This window comes from Macrobrachium rosenbergii, chromosome 19, assembly GCF_040412425.1.
Source record: "Macrobrachium rosenbergii isolate ZJJX-2024 chromosome 19, ASM4041242v1, whole genome shotgun sequence".
Lineage (NCBI taxonomy): Eukaryota > Metazoa > Arthropoda > Malacostraca > Decapoda > Palaemonidae > Macrobrachium > Macrobrachium rosenbergii.
The window spans coordinates 27,821,657-27,849,156 of record NC_089759.1 but is presented as its reverse complement, the minus strand read 5'-3'; the positions used below and the strand labels follow the sequence as shown (position 1 = coordinate 27,849,156).

Below are 27,500 nucleotides of genomic sequence, written 5' to 3'. Positions count from 1 at the left end.
CTGTCTTTTTATCAGAACTTTAAGTCAGTCTATGCTTCTTCTGTGCGCAATACCATTAACTCCAATAGAAGTTACATAAAAGAGGTATGCCCAAATAGGGCATACATACATACATACATACATACATACATACATACATATATATATATATATATATATATATATATATATATATATATATATATATATATATATATATATATATATCCTCTGAGGATGAATTGAAGAGGTGATAACATTCCAGTTTCTCAATAACGATTTTGGGTTGATATTGCAACCTCATGTCCTTCTAAATTTAATAGACCCATAAGGGACTATTAACTTTAAGTACCGGATAGTGTAATACGTTACCGCTTATATCATCAGATGCTAATGCTGTTAAACATATCGTGCCTGTATCGTTTCATTACACGCACACACAAATATGTATATATATATATAATATATATATATATATATATATATATATATATATATATATATATATATATATATATATATATATATATATATATATATATATATATATATATGTGTGTGTATAATGTATATATATATATGTGAGTATATCTATATATATATATATATATATATATATATATATATATATATATATATATATATATGTACACAGTATATATACAGTATATATATATATAAAACGAATGGAAACAAGATTTATAATTATATATATATATATATATATATATATATATATATATATATATGTATGTAGTACATACACACACATATTTATATATTTATATATATACATTATATACACACATCCATATATACATACATACATACATATATATATATGTCGTGTGTGTGTGTGTTTGTGTGTGGCAGGTTACATGCATACCAAAAGTTGTCCAAATATACAAAATCACCAAGTTTAGCTACCAATGGTGCTCATCACCCAACGTATAGGCCGTACTCGTTATATAATTCACGCATGCATACAAAATCAAGGGCATTTGTTGGTAGCAGATTCATAAAAAGCGAACGTTCAAAAAGGCAAATGGGACGATGATCTGGAAATCTTTTTCGAAGGGCATAAAGTGACCTAACTGCAACCGGCGAATGTCCGAATCATCAAACACCACCGACACTCAAACGCTGGTAACTCAAAAGTTCAGTCGATTTGACCTTTTAAGTTGCGATTGAGCCAAACCGCGTCGGTATTCGAATTATTACTTATGGGAACGGGGACACTGTGTAGCCGATTTAGTCACTGATTTTTTCGGAAGAGCGCGAAAAAATAGCATATGCTAATACCTGAGATTAGCTGTATGCTATTCTCAGGTATTATCAACGATATTTTTTATGAATATCGTTCACTGTAATGAATGAGTGTACTATGAAGATGAAGTTCCTCGTTGGGGGAGTCGGTAGAGTTGTGGGCTAGCACTCGTTAGGCCCGAGTTCGAGTCTCCGGCCGGCCATTGAAGAATTAGAGGAATTTATTTCTGGTGATAGAAATTCATTTCTCGCTATAATGTGGTTCGGATTGCACAATAAGCTGTAGGTCCCGTTGCTAAGTAACCAATTGGTTCTTAGCCGCGTAAAATAAGTCTAATCCTTCGGGCCAGCCCTAGGAGAGCTGTTAATCAGCTCAGTGGCCTGGTAAAACTAGGGTATACTTAACTATGAAGATGAAAAGGCCCTTAAAAACACATGATTGCACGTTGTAACCATATATTTCGGATACCAAATCCTCTGTGTTCCCGATCACCAACAGTAGTTTTGGTATCTGAGATGCGTAGGTGCAACGTGTTAACAAAGTTTTTATGGCCCTTTTTATCTTCATATTCTGTATGTTCAGAAATATTCAGTGGCTTAGGTGACAGAAAATTACTTTTCGTCGCCTAAGTCAAACTATGACGATGGCAAGTTCTAGCTTGAAGAGCAAAACGAAAAAGCTCTTAGAAATGCAACACTTAAATGATGAAGTAGTAATGATTTTAATAAGGTTTTGGGTCTTGTTTTTCTGATTAACAACAAATTATGCTTCATTCTCTACTCGGGATAAACTCTCCAGACTTCATGTAGATGGTCAGTCCTTAGAAAAGTCTATATCAAAGCATTTTATCTGTGAAACCATGTTGAGGCAGGCATAACAGTTTCACGGTATTTTTGGCACACTGCTCAGTATAATTACTGGAATGAAGGTATCATAGGCATTTTTTAAATTAAAAGGACATTCATCCTAGTAATGCAAATCAAACATGAGAGAAAGGAAGTCATGGGGATATGTTAGTGCTTGAATTTAACAAATACTAAATATGCATAAAAGTTAAACATTCAACGGGAGGAAAGCCACGATAGTTATAAGCAGAACGTACATATCACGCTCCGTCCTCTCCTAGGATCTGAAGTCTGGTTCTCTTGCTAGTGGACTTGGCAATCACATCATGCAAATCAAAACTTAGAACAGAAGGGTAACACACGCTCACACATAACACACACATATAGTATATATACATTATTCATGTACTGTATTATGTACTTACACACACACACACATAACACACACACACATATATATTATATTGTCAGTATGTTGTCCTTTTTCTTTAAGTTTAATGCATTGTCATAATTTTATTTAGTAATATTATTAGTAAGCTACTCAGACAGTATTCCTTAAGGACTTTGTTTTTCCTCCTGTAACCAGCTATTATAGCCTTGTTTTCTTCTCAAGACAACTCACCTTAGCTACCCCCCCACTTTCGGGAGTTCTCGTCTGGTCCTGATAAAGGCGGGCGAGAGATCTGTGTTCTGAGCCGCTGATAGAGGCTGCTGAGGTTGCCCATTGATTTACCTGTTGCTGCTATAGCATAACTGACATTAATTCTGGATTTTCTGTACTGGTTGATTACCGCGAGCCTTGTGTGTTAAGCCATCCTTCTGTGCTCTTGGAGCATATTCCTCATCCATCTTCGCCTCTGGCTCAGTATATTGCCAGGGGTACTCTCTTATACCTGGTTAGGTATAGTATACCTTTTTGAAGTCGTCGGTTAGACGAGTAAAGGTTATTTGGCTCTGTTTTTGCCTGTCGGGCCCTAAACTATCCCAATCTGCCTTGGGATTGCTACGTGTCCTTAATTGCATATTCAAGTTAGTATGTATAAGTGGTCTGGTAAAACTAAGGTATACTTACTTATTTGTTAGGATATTCCACTTCTTTTCGTTTCTCTCTTACTTTGTGGTGCCTCTTTTCAGCGTAAGTATGTTGCCCTCTCTCCATAATAGTATATGTGTGGTTTTTTTTTTATTTCATATGTAAGGGTATTTGTGTTTTTGTGATCTTATGTATTAAAAGGTTCTTATGTTACTTCTGACTGGTGTTTATGTATTAAATATTAAGTGGTTATTTTCTGTTTATTTGTTTCCCTTGAATCTTTTTGCATATTCTGTACGGCGGATTCCAATCATTGTGGGCGTCGTATCTGGTAAAGGTGAATTCTGAATTTATGTTATTGTTGTTAATTAGTGTAGTAGAAGGTGTCTATTACAATATATATATATATATATATATATATATATATATATATGATTATATATATAGTGTGTGTGTGATTATATAACACATATATACATATATATATAACACATATACATATGAGAGAGAGAGATTTCGTTTTAGTTTCCAATAATTAATAATAATGATGATGAAGATGAAACAAGAAAGAAAATCAGGTCTACAGAATCGTTATCTGGATATCAAAAGAATAAGGTAGCCTACTCATAGTTCTAAAGCAGAATTTTCAGAACTGCCTAAATATGTGATAGTTGGTATACAATGTTATCAGTTCATTCCTTAACCTACCCCATGGGAGTTTAATATTGTAACGAATTCTAGGAATTACTTGTTGGATGATTGAGTAATTCTCATAATCAGTTTATTTTTAAATGACATTTCCTCTCCAGTGATGACTGGTGCGTCTTCCCAGAAAATCTTCCCATCACATAACCCCCGCCTGGCTGTCAGTTTTCAACGATAGTTTCCTCTTTCCTTAATGATACATATATATATATATATATATATATATATATATATATATATATATATATATATATATATATATATATATATATGTATATATAAATATATACATATATACCTATCTATATATATATATATATGTATATATATTTATACACGTGTATAATGTTTGTGCATTAATTATTTATATATTTATGAATCAGAAGTCTTTCCTTTTATGAAGGGTGGAACCGGAAGGGTACAGCCCAAGAATTTTTAAACAAGTCTTCAGGGGTGAGATTGCAAGCCCCATGGCCTTTTCCTTGACTCCAGCAGTGTGTGTGTGTGTGTGTATAATGGTAAATTAATGGGGCAGTATTGACCATCAGTTTCGACAGGTCAGGAGACTGCCATTTCCTTTAATGACCATTCATGGTGAGCCGGTAGTTTTGATGAATGAAGCGGCTAATATTGTGGAAGTTTTATGCGCATGGCTCCAGCCATGACTCAGGAGGTAGATTACGAATGCAGCGGTGACCTGTGTGTTCCTCCTCTCTTGCGCCACCCGTTGTTAGCGGAACCGGCTCAATACTATAAAAAAAAAAACACGTAATTATTTTCATGCCTGAACGATTTCGGTAACTCGAGAGATCTTTCCTATTTCCCGAAACAGGCTCCCGTATGTAATTGAGAAATAGAGTCTTTGGAAACTTTGATTGACTGGGGAGCTGTCCTTCAATTACATCTAAGAAATGGAAGGAAAATAGCGCGTCTGAGAGGACGGTAGTAATGGTCTTTATCATTATTTTGATAATGGGGATAATAAGAGGTATGTATTGGGTAATATGTATCGACGAGAAAACTATAGTGAAAAAATAGTAATTATTATTGTTATTTATAACAGAGTCCCAAGGCGTCTGCTGCAAATCAAATTCGGCTAATACAACAATGGCTTTTAATGAGATATGTGTAAGAAATGGTCCCTCTCCTTGTTAGTATTAATAATACCGCCTAATGATTACTATTGTTATTTGAATGGCAGCACTTAAAAATAAAGTTAATGATAAACAAGACAAGAACAGAAACATCCTTAATATAATAATAATAATAATAATAATAATAATAATAATAATAATAATAATAATAATAATAGAAGTGCCTCCTCAACTACGCCCACATTCATTATCTTCAGCTCATCCTTTCCCCATAGAACAAGGGAACGCCACTCAAAGGCATAATAATGATGCAATAAAGGGTTGTTTCTTCGACCAAATTGTGGTTAGGATCTTGGAAGAAAAAGGTTAGGATAATCGTATTTTCCTCTCCTCGATTACCACTGACGCAGTAACAACGCCGACGTCATTTCGTGAAGATGTGGGCAGTAACCAGTGATCCAGGAATCTTCAGTGTTACAACAGATGGGAGATGAGTGACGTTCTGTGAACTTCAGTATTTTAGAAAAAAATTGGTACATTGGTGAAATGTATTTCTGTATTGTCTTGTGACTCCAACAAATCTGAGAGTATGTACGGAAGAACTTGTAACATCAGTAGCATCTGTGAATTATATGCGTATGATGACAGGAAGAGGAAGGTAAAAGAATCATTATGAAGATCGTTTTAGAGAGGGTTGTACTAAGAACAAGAAGAGCACGAGGAAGGTGAATAGAATTTTTGAATGTTTCAAGCCTCACAAACGATTCGCGAATAGAACAATACCGCACTCTCAGCTGTAAGTAGAAGTAATAATAAGCAAGTAAAATATGCCCCGAAGTTTCTTCTGCGCAATCGAGTTTTTGTACAGAGTATAATGCCGTATAAAACCCTCGATGTGCTGCAGTATGAAACTCTCAGCCATGACCGGGCAGAGCGCTCTAGATGCGGTCAGGCGAAGATGCGTCGGCGGCTGGCACCTTTAGCGATGCCAGACGCATGACTCATGGCTAACCTTAACCATAAATAGAATAAAAACTACTGAGGCTAGAGGACTTCGATTTGGTATGTTTGATGATTGGAGGATGGATGATCAACATACCAATTTGCAGCCCTCTAGCCTCGGTAGTTTTTAAGATCTGAGGGCGGACAGAAAAAGTGAGGACGGGCAGACAAAGCCATCTCAATAGTTTTCTTTTACAGAAAACTAAGACGAAAGAGGGTAATCGATAAATATTTTTGCCTAAGTAAACTCGGCATTAGACAGTATACAGCGTATAATAGGATATGTTGATTCACAGATAACATATTGCTAAAAGCACAGTCAGCAGAAATGAACACACGTACCAGTTTGAAAATGCATAGGCACACTCACACACATATGTGTATTATAATGTATATGTTATTATAATATATATATATATATATATATATATATATATATATATATATATATATATATATATATATATATATATATATATATATATATATAAGTATGCAATGTTCAGAACATTCTCCAGTAGGGATTACGACGAATCGAAAATTCAGCCAGCCATTCAGTATCCGAGAAACTCGCGCGTATCAGAACCGCCGTGTCTCGTGTTGCATAGAGATGTTCAACGAAAAACATCATTACCAACAACAACGAGAGGAATGTAGCCAGCAGCGCCTACACTAACATTATCAAAATGAAGTACACTTCTGGTATTTTGTATTTAGGAGGATTCGCTCGAACCGAGATCCCGAAATTAAGTTTCAACGAATCGTCTCAAAGATTCGGAAGTTATCCCATGAGATAAGTTGGGGTGAAATATTGAATTTCTGTGGTATGTTATTTACAGAAGTTTTAAATAACATTATCCAGCCGTCTCTACATTAGATTTCATGCTTGGGTCCACTAGAATGAATACGTCTAAAATTTCACTTGATTCTCAAAAATGTTTTGTCTACAAGGACGGAAACTTAGCCACGGTTACGTTCGGCCAATTTTTGAATCTGTAAAATCGTCCTAAAGTATGGAAGAGGATGATATATGATTTATAAAAATTTGTCCATAAAGCCAAGCAGTGGGGCACTTTCAGCCATTCAGCAGTCAAGACATTGAAAAGAGGGAGTTGGAGTGGTTGGACAGCAAGCTGAATGCAAACAACCTTTAAAAATGCGTGCAGTGCACCACATGAGTTGCACTGACGGCCCTACCCCCTCACATGGAGATGGAGGAGGAGTGAGGAAACGAAGAGGAAGAAGATCACTAGTCACAATAATGAAGCGAAATGAAAAAACTTAGGCATACCATTAACAAAAAACACAAACCGGTCATCCATCTTGCCATCGTATTCTCCCCGACGCAGGAAGATACAAGAGGGGCGGAGGAATTTCCAAAGCACCGTAAAAGAAATGAAGTTCTCGGCTTTGTTCTTGATTGTAATTCAGGAGGGGGATAAGACGCGCTGGAATTTCAGGAGTTCGGTAAAGAAATAAAGTTTTCAGCTTCCTCTTCGATTATAATTTAGGTGGGGGTATTTTGGGAAGGGCGGCCCGATAAGAGGAACCCAAGATCTAGAATAAAGAATTTATCTTTTAATTTCGTTATGAAACGTAACAAAATAAGATTACGATTAATATTGTTATATATATTGAGCCTTTATAAACAAACTAAATTATGATCAGTAAATTTAACAATCCATCAAGGAAGACTTATTTTTGTGTTTGGCATATGAGAATCAAAAAGTCATTATTTATAGGTTTATCAGAAATATTATGCAGAATAGCAGCATGCGATCAACGCTGGTTCCATTAAGAAAGAATGAAGGAATCACTATTAGAAAAGATGAATATAAATCGCAGAAGGTAATTACCGACAAGTGTTTTAAGATGTTTTAAAACATAATAATTATAACACATCAGTTATCCAGTTCAGACGTGTTAGTTTGCCAGTGTTAGTAATTTTCAAAAATAATCATAAAAAAAGATAGGGAACTCTTCCCTACTATTTTCAGTCAAACATCTAAAATACACATTTCAATGAAGAAGATGATAGTTCCAGAAAAAGGAAAGTTGAGACTTCAGACGAAATTTCAAAAACGGCTGCGTGCGTTTTCTGGAAAAGCAAAGGGTTGAGAAGGCTCCCCATGTTGCTATGAAGTGACCATATACGGTCGTATATCTTAGACGCGGCAGGAAAAATGGTGGAGATGGTCTCCCTCTCTTTTTGTCTATAATATAAAACACCAATACATGAGCAAGTGTCCACACTTGATCTTCTTCATTCTATTCAAGTAAGAGGACAAAGGAACTTTTTATCAAGCCTTAGAATTTGGCACACACATACACACACACACGTAACCCATCTGGTTAGTTGTTTATTATTATTATTATTATTATTATTATTATTATTATTATTATTATTATTATTATTATTATTATTATTATTATTATTATTCAGAAGATAAACCCTATTCATATGGAACAAGCCCACAGCGGCCATTAACTTGAAATTCCAGCTTCCAGAGAATATGGTGTTCATTCGGAAGAAGTAACAGAAGTTAATGGAAAAGACAGAAAGGAGATCAGTTATTAAAAAACAGACATTTTAACAAATTTATAAATAAATAAAAACTTAAGTAAAATATTAAAACAGAAGTTGAATTGCATTAGGGCAGTAATGCATTTCATCTTCGCTTGAACTTCAGAAGAAGTTCCAATTGCACGACAGCCTCTGGGAGGCTCTACCACAGTCCACAATGTGAGGGATAAAGGACCTCTGGAACTGAGTTCGACAGCGAGGCACATTTACTGCATACTGATGCTGCTGTTCAAAGAATCTGGTTGCTCTCGGTAAGAAAAAGGGATCAGGGATCAATTGTTAACGTGAAAGAAAATAAGAGACCGTCCGTCGATGGCCCAAGTTATAACTGCTAATATTGGGAAACAGAAACCTACAACCACGAACCATTCTGTCTAAAGAGTTAAATCTCTGGCAGAAGCGGACATCCACACCGGAAACCAGTGTTCTACTGAAGGAAGGGCAAATGATCTAAGACTGGTTGCATTGATTTTATCACTGTTATAAATATATGAGGCCTTTAGAGGAAAATGACCCGCCCACGTGTATGTGTGCTTTTTGAAACAGATTGCCGATGGTGAAACACATTCTGGTGAAATGCTACAGGTATTTTAATCAGCGGCAGAGTTTCCTGCTTGGTATAATGTAGATAATATCCTAGGGCTATAAGGTTGGTACCGTGTCCTTCTTTCTATTTCAAGAGACAATAAGAATTCTTTTTCTCGTTTATTTCTGACATTCTTATCATAGCATATCGAGCTACTAACGGCAGCCACCAGCTCATTCTATCGTTTTTCGATTCTTCATTATAGCAGTGAATGGACTCCTTGGACCCATTTCTTGGGCTCCAATCCTGAATACCAACCAACCATCCATCCCTCCGTCATTCAAGACAATTTGCAAGAAGCTTTGGGGTTCTAACTGCCTGTAATAGTGCACAAAGTTATGTATACTCTTCTGATGCAGATGGTGATGATATTCCTCAATAGGTTAAATATATATATATATATATATATATATATATATATATATATATATATATATATATATATATATATATATATACATACATATATATATATATATATATATATATATATATATATATATATATATATATACATATATCTAAGATATATAATTATATATATGAAATATATACATACATTAATACATACTGTATATATATATATATATATATATATATATATATATATATATATATATATATATATATATATATATATATATATACATATATTATATATATACATATAGAGTCCGTGTGGTAGGCTTATATGTTTACCTTATATATACCATGCTCTAACATGTACTCATGTTCCGACGAAATCATTTGTTAAACTTTCCCTAACGCCAAAGGAAACCGAAACACGTTCGTTAACACTCACAGGAAACCGAAAACAGTTGCAGCTCTTTTTAAGGTGTCTAAAATTACCATCGTGATGATAATTTAATATTTATACATCCAACGGACACTGTATCTTAATAGCTTATGGATATTCTGAAACTGTTTATCAAGCTGACAACCTACCATCTAGGTTTTATGTGATAACGATCGAATACCAGTCTCGAAAACGAAGTGATAATTAATGTAGGTGGCTGAACGGTCCGTGGTTAACTTAAGTTGTGCGCATGCCCAAATCACACTTCGTCCCCGTAGACCTACTGACATGTCTTTCATCAGTTATGGTTGTTTGTTTCGTTATTGCTGTGAAATCATTGTGTTACTGTTAAATTCTGATCTGCCTGAAGGGTAGAGAGAGAGAGAAAGAGAAGGGGTAAAGAGGAAGGCTAAAGTAAGCACAGGTTTTCGATGACGGTAAGGCAGTTCCTGCGTGATTTTCGCATTTAAATATGAATTGATACGGTCACTGGTGTGGCATTCTTTTGTTCATGGAGGGTATATATAATTTGTCAAAGGGTCCCCTATATAGTCTCTACAGCGATTCATCCGTTATTCATCTCTAGAGTGAATTTCTTCACGCAGTAACTTTTCAGTATACGTGAATTTCTGTTCGTTGCGGAAGTCTGTAGTGAGTGGGTCCTGGTCTGTAGGACGCTCACCTTTTCCCCGAGCGGAGAGTCTTCCTTTATGAATGCAAGACAGAATTATTAATCACAGGAAAGAAAAGCGTTTTCAATGAGGGTGCGCATTCTTTACATGACAAAACAATTCAAAGGAGATGTAGGAAAATTTTTCCGAGTTCTTCAGAGTTTTCCCGGGAAGCGCCAGCGCCATATATATATATATATATATATATATATATATATATATATATATATATATATGTGTGTGTGTGTGTGTGTGTGTGTGTGTGTGTGTGTGTGTATGGTCCTGGTTCAGTGGTCGCTAACCTCGCCTCACCTCCGAGACCAGAAATCGATCCCGGGAGATGTTGGGGGAGGGGTAGGAGCTATTGAAGAACTGGACATTTGCATGACAAACTCATTGTGTTGCCGTTATTAGCAGTATCTTATATACCTTTTGATAAGTCCAGGATGGAGAGGTTCATAGTACTAACAAAATTGAAAAAATGCATCAATTAGAAAAAATGAGTTTGTAGGCCTATGTTTAATCTTCATTAGCCATTCGTATGCTAGCCATTCGTATGCTAATGATAAATGTTGCTAACATTCCATGATGATTAGCGAGCAACCTTCTAATCACCGGTTCATATGTAACCGTTGATGGCTGTTACTGAAAATTCTGGGTTTTTCAGTGATTAGTTATATTGGCCGAACATATGACGTACTAACAACTATGATCTAAGGTATGAATTATCATCAGAACTAACAATGCTCAACAACCAGTGGGCGAAGATTGCAAATTTGCTTCCCAAAGTGAATCAAAATAAGTTTTTGCTCACACTATCGAAGTAACTATGAATACTAGGTTTCATTTTATATAAATATATATATATATATATATATATATATATATATATATATATATATATATATATATATATATATATATATATATATGTATATAGATAATACATATTCCATGGAAAACCCTAAATTCCAATTTGGAAATGAAGTGAAGGGATTATTCTCTACCCTATAGATTTAGAATGTGTTTCCTCAGCGTTATCACGAAGGGTAGAATTGGACAGCTGTTCCTCGTTTGACTTAGTTCGAATCCTGTCATGGAGGGAGGAGTTTTTCCATTTCATCCAATTTAGTAAAAAAAAATTTTTGTCCCAAAGAAATAATTTGAAATGTCCAGTAGCTCGAGTTAAAATTAAAATAATAATGCCATACCAAAATACTTTTACGACATTTGGTTCATAATCAATGCATAGACTAAAGATGTAAGTCATTGGGGAGTTCAGTCTTATTACGACTGACAGTGGCTTTGTAAAGACTAGATATTTCGGTTTTACAGTTGGTTTAAAAACGGGTACAGATTTATTTATTTCATGTAAATTGCCAGAAATTTACGAATCTTAATCAAGAGATAATAACATAACTGCTAATTACATGTTCTGATATGAAAACTCTTCCACATCTAAAAGTCGTAGCCAATTTAAGGGTAAGAGAACATGAGTGTATACATTTTAAAAACAGTATTTTATTTTGAATAATTCAGATGTCTGCTTTCAGGCATGGGAAAAATGTGTCCTGGTTTTCTGTAATGCTCCCGCTGTCTTTCAACCTCTCCAAGCTTATTTATTACTTCGGTCAAACGGACACTGTCTGAACCTTACCTTCTTAACCAGTCTCAGACATTGAAGTTGCATAATGACCTGTATTCATATCATTCCATTTCAATATACAAAAAAATTGCAACTTACTCATTCACGGACAGCGAGCTTTTTTTGCAACGAGAGGCATTGATGACGGAAAGATCCTTCTCGTTCTGTGCATAAAAGCCTCCAATTTAAAGTGATTAGGCAATAATCGTATTTTAGAGCGAATTAAACAGGCGGAAATACTGAAAAAAAAAAAAATTTAATTTAGATATGAATTTTCCACTGGCGTACTTTTAAAAATAATAAAAATTCTTTATAATATGAATTACTGCTAACCGTAGCCAACTTTATCTATGCTCTTCCAGCCCAATGCCATTCTATTTCATTACTCTGGTACTCGCGTAATAAAATTCCGACGGCAGTTCTCAGTATTGCCGACATTGCTGTCATCCTCGCTATTATTATTAGCATTATCATTCACAACGTGCGTACATTTTTATGGCGCGAGCCGAAAGACCATAAACTTGGCTGGAATATTCAAATGGGAAAAATGTGACGGCGAAAGTAGAGTTGAATACATTGAAGAAATAACTGAATGAATAAACGAATATGTCGATAAGTGCTTAGCAAAAGACAGTTCCATGAATGTCACTTGATGTGAGGCAAGTAAGTGCGGCACCCGGGAAAAAACCCTACCACGCATAACGACACAGACTTTCCAATCAATTAAGGAAAGCATAATTGGAAGGAGGGGACGTTGAGCTCCCTCAGCTACCCATCAGTCCCACGATTTGCTCCAGTTAGGAAACAGCGCTGACCTGTTTCATGTTTTATTTTCTGTTTTTTTTTTTTTTTTTTTTTTTTTATAATTCAAAGTGCTTCCGACTGGTGCTGAAGATAATGATAGCATGGTGCTTCCAACGGATGATGAAGATAATAGCATGGTGCTCCCAGTAGGCGCTGAAGGTCAGCACGGGGCTTCCAACGGGTGTTAAAAAAGTGAGAGCACGGTGCTTCCAACGGGTGTTAAAAAAAGTGAGAGCACGGTGCTTCCAACGGGTGTTAAAAATAGTGATAATACGGTGCTTCCAACGGGTGTTAGAAATAGTGATAGCACGGCGCTTCCAACGGGTGTTAAAAATAGTGATAGCACGGCACTTCAAACGGGTGTTGAAAATAGTGATAGCACAGTGCTTCCAGTGGGTGTTGAAAATAGTGACAGCTACAGCGCTTCAAACGGGTGTTGAAAATAGTGATAGCACGGCGCTTCCAGCCGGTGTTGAAAATAGTGATAGCACAGTGCTTCCAGCGGTGTTGAAAATAGTGATTGAAAATAGTGATAGCACAGTGCTTCAAACGGTGTTGAAAATAGTGATAGCACAGTGCTTCAAACGGGTGTTGAAAATAGTGATAGCACAGTGCTTCAAACGGGTGTTGAAAATAGTGATAGCACAGTGCTTCAAACGGGTGTTGAAAATAGTGATAGCACAGTGCTTCAAACGGGTGTTGAAAATAGTGATAGCACAGTGCTTCCAGCGGGTGTTGAAAATAGTGATAGCACAGCACTTATAACGGGTGTTGAAAATAGTGATGGCACGGCACTTCCAGCGGGTGTTGAAAATAGTGATAGCACAGTGCTTCCAATGGGTGTTGAAAATAGTGATAGCACAGTGCTTCAAACGGGTGTTGAAAATAGTGATAGCACAGTGCTTCAAACGGGTGTTGAAAATAGTGATAGCACAGTGCTTCAAACGGGTGTTGAAAATAGTGATAGCACAGTGCTTCCAGCGGGTGTTGAAAATAGTGATAGCACAGCACTTCCAATGGGTGTTGAAAATAGTGATAGCACGGCGCTTCCAGCGGGTGTTGAAAATAGTGATAGCACAGTGCTTCCAGCGGGTGTTGAAAATAGTGATAGCACAGTGCTTCAAACGGGTGTTGAAAATAGTGATAGCACAGCGCTTCAAACGGGTGTTGAAAATAGTGATAGCACAGTGCTTCCAGCGGGTGTTGAAAATAGTGATAGCACAGCGCTTCCAATGGGTGTTGAAAATAGTGATAGCACAGCTTCCACCGGGTGTTGAAAATAGTGATAGACGGCGCTTCCAAAGGGTGTTGAAAATAGTGATAGCACGGTGCTTCTAACGGGTGTTAAAAATAGTGATAGCACGGGCCTTCCAACGGGTGTTGAAAATAGTGATAGCACAGTGCTTCCAACTTGTGTTGAAAATAATGATAGCACGGCTCTTCCAACGGGTGTTAAAAATAGTGATAGCCCGGCGCTTCCAGTATGTGTTAAAAATAGTGATAGCACGGCGCTTCCAACGGGTGTTGAAAATAGTGATAGCAAGGCGCTTCCAATGGGTGTTGAAAATAGTGATAGCACAGGGCTTCCAACGGGTGTTGAAAATAGTGATAGCACAGGGCTTCCAACGGGTGTTGAAAATAGTGATAGCACGAGGCTTCCAGTAGATGCTGAACGTAATTATAGCAAGGTGCTTTGTTTGACATGGAAGCTAATTATAGCAAGGTGTTTCCAATGGTTAATGAAGACTGGTTGCATTGTGATTCCAGCTGATACTGAAGAAATTGAAAGTACAGTGCTTTTTACAAGCGGTGAAGGCGATGTAGAGTCAGAATTCCGATTGTCATGAAAGAAAATGATGACATGGTGTTGCAAACTAGCGCTGAAGTTAATAATAGCATAGCGCTTCCAAATTTCGCTGAAGATAAGGATACCATTGTGCTCTCAATAGTCGCTAGAGATAAGAATAACATCGGGCCTCCAATGGTCGCTAAAGATAATGATAGCATGGTGCTTCCAGTAGTTACTAAAGATAGGAATAGCATGGTGCCTCCGTTCACCGCTAAAGATGATGATAGCTTGGTGCCTCCAATGGTCACTAAAGATAATGATAGCATGGCGCTTCCAGTGGTCGCTAAAGATAGGAATAGCATGGTGCCTCCAATGGTCACTAAAGGTAATGATAGCATGGTGCTTCCAGTGGTCGCTAAAGATAGTAATAACTTGGTGCCCACAGTGGTCGCTAAATATATGGATAGCATGTTGCCTCCTGTGGTCACTAAAGATAATGATAGCATGGTGCCTCCACTAGTCGCTGAAGATAATGATAGCATGGTACCTCCAATGATCGCTAAAGATGTTGATAACATGGTGCCTCGAACGTCCGCTGAAAATAGTGATAGCCCTGGCCTTGTAGTGGTTGCTAAAGATAAGAATAGCTTGGTGCTTCTAGTGGTCGCTAAAAATGATGACAGCATGGTGCCTCCCATGGTCTCTAAAGATAATGATAGCATGGTGCTTTCAGTGGTCACTAAAGATAATGATAGCATGATGCCTCCAATGATTGCTGAAGATAATGATAGTGTGGTGCCTCCAGTGATTGCTGAAGATAATGAAAGTGTGGTGCCTCCAGTGATTGCTGAAGATAATGATAGCATGGTGCCTCCAATGATGGCTGAAGATAATGATAGCATGGTTCCTCCAATGATTGCTGAAGATAATGACAGCCTGGTGCCTCCAGTGATTGCTAAAGATCCAGTGATTGCTAAAGATAATGATAGCATGGTGCCTCCAGTGATTGCTGAAGAAATGATAGCATAGTGCCTCCAGTGATTGCTGAAGATAATGATAGCATGGTGCCTCCAATGATGGTTGAAGATAATGATAGCATGGTTCCTCCAATGATTGCTGAAGATAATGACAGCATGGTGCCTCCAGTGATTGCTAAAGATAATGATAGCATGGTGCCTCCAGTGATCGCTGAAGATAATGATAGCATGGTGCCTCCAGTGATTGCTGAAGATAATGATAGCATGGTGCCTCCAGTGATTGCTGAAGATAATGATAGCATAGTGCCTCCAGTGATCGCTGAAGATAATGATAGCATGGTGCCTCCAGTGATTGCTGAAGATAATGATAGCATGGTGCCACCAATGATTGCTGAAGATAATGATAGCATGGTGCCTCCAATGATTGCTGAAGGTAATGATAGCATGGTGCCTCCAGTGATCACTAAATATGATGATATCCTGTTGCTCCAAATGGTCGCTAAAGATGTGATAGCATAGTATCTCCAGTGGTCGCAGAAAATAATTATAGCATGGTGCCTCCAATGGTCACTGAAGATAATGACTGCACGGTGCTTCTAGTGGTCACTGTAGGTAAGAACAGCATGGTGCCTCCAATGGTCGCTAAAGATAATGATAGCGTATTGCCTACGATGGTCGCTAAAGACTATGATAGCATGGTGCATCCAATGGTAGCTAAACATGATGACATCATGTTACCTCCAGTGGTCGCTAAAGATAATGATAGCATGGTGCATCTAGTAGTCGCTGAAGATAATGATAGCATGGTGCCTCCAAATGTTGCCATTATCATAATGATAGTTTAACGCTTGTAGTAATCGCTAAAGATAAAAATAGCATGGTGCCTCCAATGGTCGCTAAAGATGGTGATGGCATGATGCTCCAAATGGTCGCTAAAGAAGATGGTAGAGTGGTGCTACCAATGGTCGCTTAAGATGATGACAGCAAGGTTCTCCAGATGGTCGCTAAAGATGTTGATAGCATTGTGCCTCCAATGCCCGCTGAAAATAATTATAGCACAGTGCTTCGAACTGGCGACGAAGATGCCTTTTCTAATTGACATTGAATACAATACAAACACTGTGCTTTCAGCGGACACTTGAGGCAGTGCTAGTTTATGATGCATGTTTATATTATATTATATTTATATTATTTATATGATATAGAAATGAGAAGTTTGTAATTCCAGTTCCCTCTTTCTGTACAACTTACTACGGTGACGACAGCCAGTTCAAGCTGCTAGCCCGAATATTTTGGGGGATTGTTTGTTTATATCGCGGAAAACGTACATGAACAATTCTATTCCCTGTTATTCCGTAGAACAAGAATCTCAGTATTGTAACAAATCGGAAGTCACCTGTTCCACTGAACATGGCATCCATTAATCAAAAGAATAAAAAGCTTGAACAGTTTTTGTAACCGAAGACAAACGATTGCTTCAGTGGCCTATAAACCATTATTCAGTAGATAGAAAAAAGTTATTTGCAACGTGGAACATAGCATCTTTTAGTCAAAGATCAGAATATAAGGCGCACCACGTAACCGGAGAAAAGACATCACTGACAATGGCCATTGTCCAGTACGAAAAAGTAATTTGCTGTTTGAAAAGTTTTACACAGCAGTCAGAAAGCCAGCTTACAGAATACTTCATGCAGCCGAAGGGAAGCCACTACTTACAGCGACGCGTGTTCCATTATTCAGATCAAATTTGGCGCTAATCACAGACGAGAAGTGCCGACTGTACCCGGAGTTGGACACTGCTGAGAAGGAACGAGTTAATAAATGACCCGCTTGGTTGTTGTTATTCACTTCGCTGGCAAACGCTTAACTTTCGCTGGATTGTGAGGAATGTTGCAAGTTTCTTACAAAAGTACCCTCATAGACTTACACCTAAAAGGAATCAGCATCTTTCGTAACTTTAGATTTTAGGCCCAGCTAGAAAAGCCACTAGGAGATTAATGTTAGATTAATGTTAAATACATGCTTAAGATATGTATGTAATTATATATATATATATATATATATATATATATATATATATATATATATATATATATATATAAATGATCAAGTTCGTTGACTCCTTTATGTAAGAGTATACCTTTTAATATAAATGAAATACTGAATTCTCTAAAAGAAAACTTTTATGAGGCCAAAAATCATTTATATCATTCAGTAAGTCTAACTTACCAAACATTTCATCACTTCTCGCAACAAATGAAACATAAGTATTTAATAAGTACAGTAGAATATTTATACTAAGCTCGTGTCACTTTACAAAAAAAGTTCAAAGACCGGATGACATTCCTGACTAAACTGTAGCCTAGATATGATAATAATGAAAATATGAAAGTAACGTTATCTTTGAAAAAGAAGAGAATGCCAGTGTGCCATCTGCTATCATTTGCAATACAGTGCGGGAGTCAGGTTTATTTTTAGGACATTCAGTGAATTAGTTAATGCTGTGTTCGGATCGATTATAAAGAGTGAGAGCGATTGAAATTATTCCTTTTCTTAGTCTTTCTGCAAGACAAAAAATCATAAGGTGCAAAATGGTTGCAGTTAACCTTGTGAGAGAGAGAGAGAGAGAGAGAGAGAGAGAGAGAGAGAGAGAGAGAGAGAGAGAATATTCAGTGAATAGTTTCGCTCCCTGTAGGATGAGAATTATCTCACCGATGTTCTCCCGATTTTAATTATGATACGGTGGTATCCGATCTGATCACTCACGTCTGTTATAAATTTTTGTTTCGCATCCCTCTCTCAACCCACACTCCCACCTACGACCTACAATTGTTAACTGCTCGTAAGTAGATACGTAATTCCCTTTTAGGTTAATTAGATACGAGAGAGAGAGAGAGAGAGAGAGAGAGAGAGAGAGAGAGAGAGAGAGAGAGAGAGAGCAATATTCGTGCTCTGTGAGATGGAAGGAAATTACTCTTCCACGAATTATGGCATAATAGAAAGGCTAAACAGGCAAACGCAGCGAATCATAAGCTAAAACGGACGGATTCGATCTTCTCATAACGCCATGTTTTCTCACTTCAAGCCATTCAGAATGATTGCTCCGGGGTGTCCGCTCTTTGCTGGGAGAACTCAGAGAGAGAGAGAGAGAGAGAGAGAGAGAGAGAGAGAGAGAGAGAGAGAGAGAGAGAGAGCGACGACGACCCGGTTTGGTGGATGTTGTTGTTGTTACAGTGACTTGGCCTTATGCCAGCACTGGGTCTTTTGTCTCACGGGCAGCCCGGAAGAAAGGCGCGCAAGGGTGGGATTGCATTCGGATGAAAGAGAGAGGAGCAAAGAATGCTTGTGATGCATCTCAGATATTTATTTTGTTTAAACCCTTTGTAATTTAAGACAACAAAACTTTATTATTATTATTATCATTATTATTATTATTATTATTATTATTATTATTATTATTATTATTATTATTATTATTATTATTATACTTTAATGATATTAGGTTTTAGGCTAATAAGAAATCAATGTTAAACTGCTTAAGACATGTACGCAATTAATATATATATATATATATATATATATATATATATATATATATATATATATACATACACTGTATTTGTATATAATATATTGAAAAGGGGAATCGAACAGATTCCCGAAGGCTCTTTGTGTAGATTTATTTTTAAACATACTTGTACCCATACATAACTGCGGACGTGTTTCTCCATTATTATTATTATTATTATTATTATTATTATTATTATTATTATTATTATTATTATTATTATTATTATTATTGAATTTGCTAAATGCTTTGTTGTTTCAGGATGAAGACCACGGAGATTGATGGTTCTTCCTTAATGGAAGCCCCACCATACTTTTAATGAAATACAAATATGTTGAGGTGAGACACATTGCCTAGTAGGTTTGTTGAGGTAAGACACATTGCCCTAGTAGTTCTATTGAGGTAAGACACATTGCCCTAGTAGCTCTATTGAGGTAAGACACATTGCCCTAGTAGCTCTATTGAGGTAAGACACATTGCCACAGTAGGTTTGTTGAGGTAGAACACATTGCCCTAGTGAAGTTTGTTGAGGTAAGACGCATTGGCCTAGTAGGTCTGTTGAGGTAAGACATATTTAGCCCTAGTAGGTCTGTTGAGATAAGACACATTGCCCTAGTAGGTCTGTTAAGGTAAGACGCATTGCCCTAATAAGTTTGTTGAGGTAAGGTACATTGCCCTAGTAGTTCTGTTGAGGTAAGACACATTGCCCTAGTAGGTCTGTTGAGGTAAGACATATTGCAGTAGGTTAGTGCCTCTACTGGCCTCGTTTGTATATTTTGTATGCATAAGAACAAACAAATATGTAACAAAATATGCATAAGAACAAACAAATATGTATTTGTTTATATGATTATCAGTTTTCCGAAAATGGTATTTCCAGTAGTAGTTAAGTTCATTGTGATACTCGAGAATTAAACACTTGAAGTAATTCGCAAAATTGAACACTCTTTGCCATATGAAAGTTACCAAATTCCTCTTGCATGGAATATAGCTGCCGAAGATAATATATTCCGGTATTTTCTCCTCCAAAGTCTTGTATAAGTAATTTGTCAAAGGTAGAATATCCGTCGTACTTAATAATTCATTTTACAGGTTTAAAAACCTTCAGGTAGCCCATTGACAAAGAATTTCTCACCACATGGAATGCAAAAAGATTTAATGCCATAGCCCGTTATTTAACATCACAGGCGTAATTACAGGAAAACTGTTTCAGGTGACAGGGAAACTTGGTTAAATGTGTGTTCACGCCAATTAGCCCGGATATCCTTACATCATTAAATTCAATTTTCCATCCAGTTTGAATCAAGAAGAGTAAATTTTTAGGTCGGGATCCTTAACTGGACGCCATGATGTCCTTCAATATTTGAACGCGGGACTTTTTTATTTTATAGGTTTTTTATGGTCTAGGAGGAATTTTTTTTAATTGTATTAAATTCCACAGGAGACAGCGTCAAGGCATTTCTTTATTTTGATTTTGAATCCTAAGTTGTATCTCTGTCTTTCATTTTAAAGGAACTGTAATGTGTCGTATGAATTTGAAATTCCTTTGATAATCTTTTATTGTTTTGGATGTTTCCGAAAGATCTTTTTATGTTATGTATATATATATAGTAGACATATATACATATATATATATATATATATATATATATATATATATATATATATATATATATATATATATATATATATATATATATACATACATACATACATACATACATATACGCATACATACAGACACATTTTCCCCTTGGAGGGGTGGTTACAATAGCTTTTACTACTTACCACAGTTAACTAACAACCATGTATATTCCTAACTCTCTGCTTAGGTCAATAGAGACGCGATGGATCTTTCAGGAAATGGACTCTCTGGGGATGTCTAGGTGACAAGGCAAGATTGATAACCAGTGAACCATGGTATATGGTATACATATATTTATACATATAAATATATATTTATATATTTATATATCTGTATATGTAGTATATACTGTATATAAGTTTTATATATATATATATATATATATATATATATATATATATATTTTGACAACATACTTATGTATATACTTTTATATATATATATACACACATAGACATACACACATACATACACACACACACACACACACACATATATATATATATATATATATATATATATATATATATATATATATATACATACATACATACACACGCACACACATATATATACATTTATTCATATGTATTCATATTTATGTATTTTCATATATACTTATATATACACAAATATATATATATATATATATATATATATATGTATATATATATATATATATATATATATATATATATATATATATATACATATATTCATATGTATTCATATTCATGTTTTTTCATATATACTTATATATACACAAAACCGTCGATATAGCTTTTTCATTGTAGTATATAATTACGAAGTCTGTCAGCTCTTAAGAACTCTCTTGAACTGTTCGAGTCGTACCATTATCGGGTTCTTAGCGCTATTTTCTGTCGCATAACGATTGCATTTATATGTTCTTTTTTGCCCTGGTGAAAGTTAAGTCCACCTTTTCTTTCGCGTCGAACTTGACGATTATCATTTCCTGCTTCGAGAACTTGCCAGGACCCCCGAAGTTCCTCCTTCCGCCTATCTCGTCGGGACCTTTTTTTTTTTTTTTTTTTTTGTGAAAGTGACAATGCGAAATTTAGCATTTCGGAAATCCAGCAGCAACTCTTTCGTCGCATCTCTTCGTGGAATTCAATCACGTTCTTCATTTAATAGCAGGGTCGATATCTTTCTTGTGCGGCAGTTTGGGTTGGCTAACACAACTACGGCCGGAGCTGCCAGGCGCACGACTCAGGGCCAGCTGCAGAGGGCCCTCGTAGTTGCACAGTGCCACCAGCTATTATAGCTGACAGCTAAGCAGTGAAGGGTCAGCCCTACTAGTGTGAGGGAAGGCGGGCGTCGTCGCCCGTGGCCGCGCGTCCCAATATTGACATAGTGCAAAGTGTGATTCCCGAAAAACTCCCCTCTTTCCCCTCGCAAGAAAATTCGCAACCGATAGGCGCTCGGTTAACGGCCTTTGTTTTGTACACCTTTCCTTTGAGGAGCTTTCGTGACTTATGTCATTTCCTCTGAAGAGAGGCAAGATGATTTTGAACAAAAGAAACAAAGTGTAAGACCAACTAACATGACCAGGTTAAAAAGCTCACCATTAAGCGGGAATGTTTGGACAACATTACGTTAATTAGGAGCATCGGTGCTATTCCACCTTGCTATTTTATTTTTCTTCTGCGAAACCTTTGTTCAGGGAGAAACTGCCTAAGATGTTGGCGATGCTACTCATCCATGAATAAGCAAAATACCAGTGAGTATCCTGGTTTTACAATGTGAATAGAATGCAAGCAGATATTCGTTCTTTCTTGTACGAGCAAAACCCCTTTCTTGAATTAGTTCACACCAAAGACATTCCTGCAGTTTGACAGCCTGTGATCGATGGCATAACTTGACTGTATCTTCTCAAGTTATCCTGTTTTATGATTTTAACCATGAGCCATTTAGCAGCTTTTTAATTTTCTGGGCGCTCGCTGGTCAGGTGTTGCTGAATGTTAATGAGAAGCTCTGATGTGTGCTTTGCAGTTTTTATGGTTAATTTGCTCTCTCTCTCTCTCTCTCTCTCTCTCTCTCTCTCTCTCTCTCTCTCTCTCTCTCTCTCTCTCTCTCAGTTTTACAGCAAAAAACATAATCTCTAGGCATGTTTAAATGCATGCCTCTATCATCGGGTTCTGTGTCATTTATCTTTTACTGAATGAAACTTGGAGGCAATGATGATTAGTTCAGTAAGAAAATGAACGTCATAACTTTGGTAGGAATGAAAAGCCATCCGCATATAAAAAATTGATGTGTCGCGGCCTTGTGGCCTAAAGCGTCATGACAAGGTTGAAATACGCACGTAGCATGGTCATGGTACTAAAACAACCGTTTACTAATATTAATAATATCGCATGAATCTATGGACTTAGCATAATTTATGCATATTTTACATACCTGAAAACTTATCTTGTAATGTCTACAAGGTCACGGTTGACTGGACAGAATTTAGGAGACCACACTAGGCCTGGTATTCCCTTTAACGCTTTACTTCATTTGCTTGCCACCTTTCGGGAAGGGGCCGTGATGGCATAAGGCCAGCTTAATCTAAATCCTCTACCACCATCGGTGTATGAATTACGACCTTCCATACATAAAAATGAGCCGTTATAACTAGAAGTTATATTTGAGCAGTTTCCCAAAGTCCCTTCCAGAAATTTCCGAAGAGCTGAAAAAATGTAAAACAGGGTACCCTTATTGTAATATGCGCCTCCCAAAATCTTTGGAAAACGGAAATAGACTCATCCATATGAAACAGAATGGGGAAAATAGGAAATGTTTCTTGTGGAATGTAGGTGATCGTTTTTTAAAATGTTATTTAATTTCCGCTTCAAAATGTTGACTACAGTTATGTGTATTAATCATTAGCATAGCTAAGAGGACATTATAATAATGTTTATGTCCGTGATTGTTTGTTAGCTATACTGTTTTTTTTTTCCTTGCAGTGACAGAAAAACCGATTGATTCAATAGGAATGCGGTTAATTCATGTGGACCACTCAGTGAATAATCTGCTTTATAGGTTTCCATCAATGCTGTTTCGTTAATTACGAACTGCGAATTATCTGGCGTCATAACTGCGTTTCGTTGATTGGTTTCGTTTGGAAGCCAGTTATTCCAGAGAGCAGTTGGCTTTTGAAAACTTGCCACAAAAATGTTATTCACCTCGCAAATGCCTGAGAGATACAAACGTATACGCAGACAGTTACGGCTTTGTGTTACAGTGCTTCCTTCTTGAAGTGCGTACTTAAGGAGCTGAGTATTGCGCAGGTCATTTGGTTCTTCTTGATACTTTGTTGATATTAAAAGTGCCTCGTATAAACGTCAGTAACTTAAAGCGGTTTGTAGCCCAGGCCTGAAGGGAACAAGAAAAAGAAAAAGAAGAGGAAGAAAGGTGGGGCTTAACCGTTGAGGAAGTGATGGAACTACCCATGTAACAAAGAAAGTTATAAGAGCCAGGAAACACGGAAGTAAGAAGAGAATTCCAAAGCCTGAGAGTAAAGTACAGAGGCAGGCACTGAACCATGTAGTCCTGAGAGGAATACAGTTTTCCGCAGAGTAAATTTAGGAAAAGTCGTCCTATGGGTGTTAGGAGGCCGTATAAGATAAAGACTTTTCTTTAACCATAAAACAGTTGTCAGTCATTTTTTTCCGCAATTGATTGGAGTATATGTGCAACTATTTATGACTTTTGGGTCATCTTGGGTACAAGATTTAGGTAACCTTGATCTCTGGCTTGTGCCAAAGCCCCTGTAACAAGGCCTTCAGTCTATTAATGCTTTTTAGTAATTTACTTGATTTCTTTTCTTTGTCATTGATTATGCAAATCACAATACACACACACACACACACTTATACATGCATATATATATATATATAATAGATAATGAAATATAATATAGATGATACAATATTGAAGTATTAATGCATTTTGGTTTATTAGCACTTGCTGATAGCTGCATATATTGGAATATGGTTTTCATTAATTGCAATCAAATTGCAACAAATAGCACAGTCTGCAACACTTATTTAAATGGGATGACGATGCGGCATCACCATCAACTGGGCACACGAAGGGAGACCCCCAAAAAGCGAATTCCCTCATTAGCAGAGCGCAGCTGTGTCTGTTTTGTGAAATTATATAATTATCTTTTTCAGTTAAACCCATTTCCTTCCATAGAAAACCTTTATCGCCGCTTTTTCCAGCCAGTTTTCCGTTATGCGGATCTTTCCCACTTACGTTGCTGCTTCTAGCGAGAAACAAATATGCGTTTTAATGCTCTTAATTCTTAAATGTAAACTTCTCTCGCTTTTCTCTAATTAATCTAAAAGTTTTACGGAGCATTTTGCACAGTTCTGTTTTATTCTGAATTAATTGCTTCCTATGGACTTTTTTACAATTATAAACGAAGACTACTTCACCCCTGAACACTTGATAAACTTGTTTGGAATTTTCAACAAACTGCGAGAAGTTTCTAATTCGCCCTCTAAAAAGCATCTGGATAATTTTGATTAAGCTTAGCGAATGGGAGTCAGCGCCATGTTTGAAAGACGTGGGTCGCAAATTCTTAAAGTTCTAATTACATAATTAATGATAACATTGTACTTGATCAGCTGATGGTGAAATGAAAAGGAATCTAATTATAACTCTCAGTGTGCGTCTGTTCCCCAAAAACTGTAACGTTGACACGAATTGCCAAGGACCTCTCCGAATAAAATGGAAAGGAGGCAATTTCACTTCCATCTTCCATGTAAGTTACGATCAAATAGAAGTTAGGTGAGAAGACTAGTAGCCGTTGAAAAAATCTAGTAATAAATGAACTATCTGCCTATGGTTTAAGTTTTATTATTTTAGAAAACCTGTAAACTGAGAACTGTTTAAATTTTTACCAGTTTTACAGTACAGGCGGATCAAGTGCACTTGATCTACCCTTGATGCCGCCTCTCTCTCTCTCTCTCTCTCTCTCTCTCTCTCTCTCTCTCTCTCTTCTCACACACACACACGCTTGGATACCAAATTACTCCTTTTGTTTCTTTCTTTTCCTCCCACTTTCAACAGTGTTTCAGATTTTCCCATTCACCAGGATTTAATATTACTCATTTTCTTGCTGTCTCTATCTACCCGCTGAAGGAACTTAGTTCCAGATTGCTTCTTTTGTTGCTATTGGTTCCTCCCCAACCGAAGCATCAGGTTTTCAGACTGTCTTCAGACTACTTTCTTATGTAATCTCTTCCCCTCCCACTGATGTAAGAGTATTTAAAACCTCTTTTTTTTTTTTTGCTGTCACTTCCCACTCAAGCCACAGCGTTTCAGACTGCTCTGGTAGCTGTGGTCGCTTCCTCTTCTATTCAAGTAACAGGGTTTGAGACTGTTCTCTTTGCCGTGGTCTCTTCTGATGTAATATTGCTTCAGCCCGCCCATTTTTATTAGTGTTGCTTAAGCCTCCACTCAAGTAAAAGTCTTTTCTGTCACAGTCAAGTAACTGTCTTTCAGACTGCTCATTGTGTTGCTGTCACTTACTCCCCAACTCAAGGAACAGTTATTCAGACTTCCCTTGTCGTTGTTGTCTCTTACTATCCCCCACTCATAAAAATGTTTCACACTGATTTTATTATTGTTGCTTACTCCACTACCTTTATTTTGATCTTAGTCTTCCTCTCAACTAAGTGTTTGATACTGCTCATTTTATTGCTGCTGGTTCCTCCTCAATTACATAACAGAGTTACAGACTGGTCACTTGGTTTTGGTTTCATCCTCTCCCGCTAAGTAGGAGTATTTTGAACTGCTCATGTTGTTGTCGCTGCCTACTCAAGTAATTATTTCAGACGGCTCCTTTTCGTTTCCATTATTTACTCCGCCACTCAAGTAACAGGGCTTCAGTTTTCTTTGCTATGCCTCGTTCTCCCCGACTCATATAACAACATTGCAGACCACTCGCTTTGTTGGTGTTGCTTCCTGTACTCAGGTCAGGGTTTCAGGTTGCTCCCTTTTGTTGCTGCTGTTGACTCTCCCACTCAAGTAATAGGGTAGCAGACTGATCTGGTTTTGGTCTTTTCCCCTCCCACTTATGTAACAACGTCACAGACTGTACCCTTCGTTCCAGTTATTTACTCCCATGCTCAAGTATTAGGATTGTAGACTGCTCTCTTTGATAAAGTTCTTCCTCTCCCACTCATGTGAGAGTGCTGCAGACTGCACCCTTTTGCTGCTGTTGTTTACTCCCATGCTCAAGTACTGGGATTGTAGACTGCTCTCGTTGATAAAGTCACTTCCTCGCCCATTCATGTGAGAGATTTGGAGATTGCATCCTTTTGTTGCTGTTATTTACTTCCATGCTCAAGTAATAGGATTGTAGATTGCTGTCTTTGGTATTTGCACTTCCCCTCTGACACTTGTAAGAGTGGTGCAGAATGCATCCTTTTGTTGCTGCTGTTAACTCCCATACTCAAGTAATAGGATTGTAGATTGCTCTCTTTGATAAGGTCTCTT

At 36.9% G+C, this 27,500-nt stretch overlaps 4 protein-coding genes across 5 annotated transcripts in view; all 4 read left to right on the top strand.

The window, feature by feature from the left end:
* Window positions 1–27,500, top strand: part of Lgr1 (Leucine-rich repeat-containing G protein-coupled receptor 1) — a 291,303-nt gene that overhangs the window by 48,429 nt on the left and 215,374 nt on the right. Inside the window, exon 3 of one of the 2 annotated variants that reach the window (XM_067121367.1) lies at window positions 19,607–19,684. The gene's annotated coding sequence lies outside the window, so the exon portion shown is untranslated. Of the gene's footprint in view, window positions 1–19,606; window positions 19,685–22,187; window positions 22,729–27,500 lie in introns of those variants that run through there. The other variant, XM_067121366.1, reaches the window with a different exon arrangement.
* Window positions 13,113–14,858, top strand: LOC136848521 (serine-rich adhesin for platelets-like). The gene is made up of 3 exons (XM_067120791.1): window positions 13,113–13,192; window positions 13,577–14,281; window positions 14,366–14,858. Exons 1-3 carry the CDS (start codon window positions 13,113–13,115, stop codon window positions 14,856–14,858), a joined length of 1,278 nt encoding a protein of 425 aa, XP_066976892.1.
* LOC136848520 (melanoma-associated antigen E1-like) lies at window positions 14,855–15,829 on the top strand. The gene has a single exon (XM_067120790.1). The coding sequence runs from the start codon at window positions 14,855–14,857 to the stop codon at window positions 15,827–15,829; it is 975 nt and encodes a 324-aa protein (XP_066976891.1).
* On the top strand, window positions 15,862–16,296 carry LOC136848519 (fibrous sheath CABYR-binding protein-like). Its single transcript, XM_067120789.1, has one exon. It carries the CDS (start codon window positions 15,862–15,864, stop codon window positions 16,294–16,296), a length of 435 nt encoding a protein of 144 aa, XP_066976890.1.

Bases quoted from the DNA above. Each gene is read 5' to 3' on its own strand.
- LOC136848519 (XM_067120789.1), top strand. From the start codon at position 15,862: ATGGTGCCTCCAATGATGGTTGAAGATAATGATAGCATGGTTCCTCCA.
- LOC136848521 (XM_067120791.1), top strand. From the start codon at position 13,113: ATGGTGCTTCCAACGGATGATGAAGATAATAGCATGGTGCTCCCAGTA. The intron at 13,193-13,576 runs GTGTTAAAAAAG...TGTTGAAAATAG, and splicing joins CAGCACGGGGCTTCCAACGG to TGATAGCACAGTGCTTCAAA. The intron at 14,282-14,365 runs GTGTTGAAAATA...TGTTAAAAATAG, and splicing joins GATAGCACAGCTTCCACCGG to TGATAGCACGGGCCTTCCAA.
- LOC136848520 (XM_067120790.1), top strand. From the start codon at position 14,855: ATGAAAGAAAATGATGACATGGTGTTGCAAACTAGCGCTGAAGTTAAT.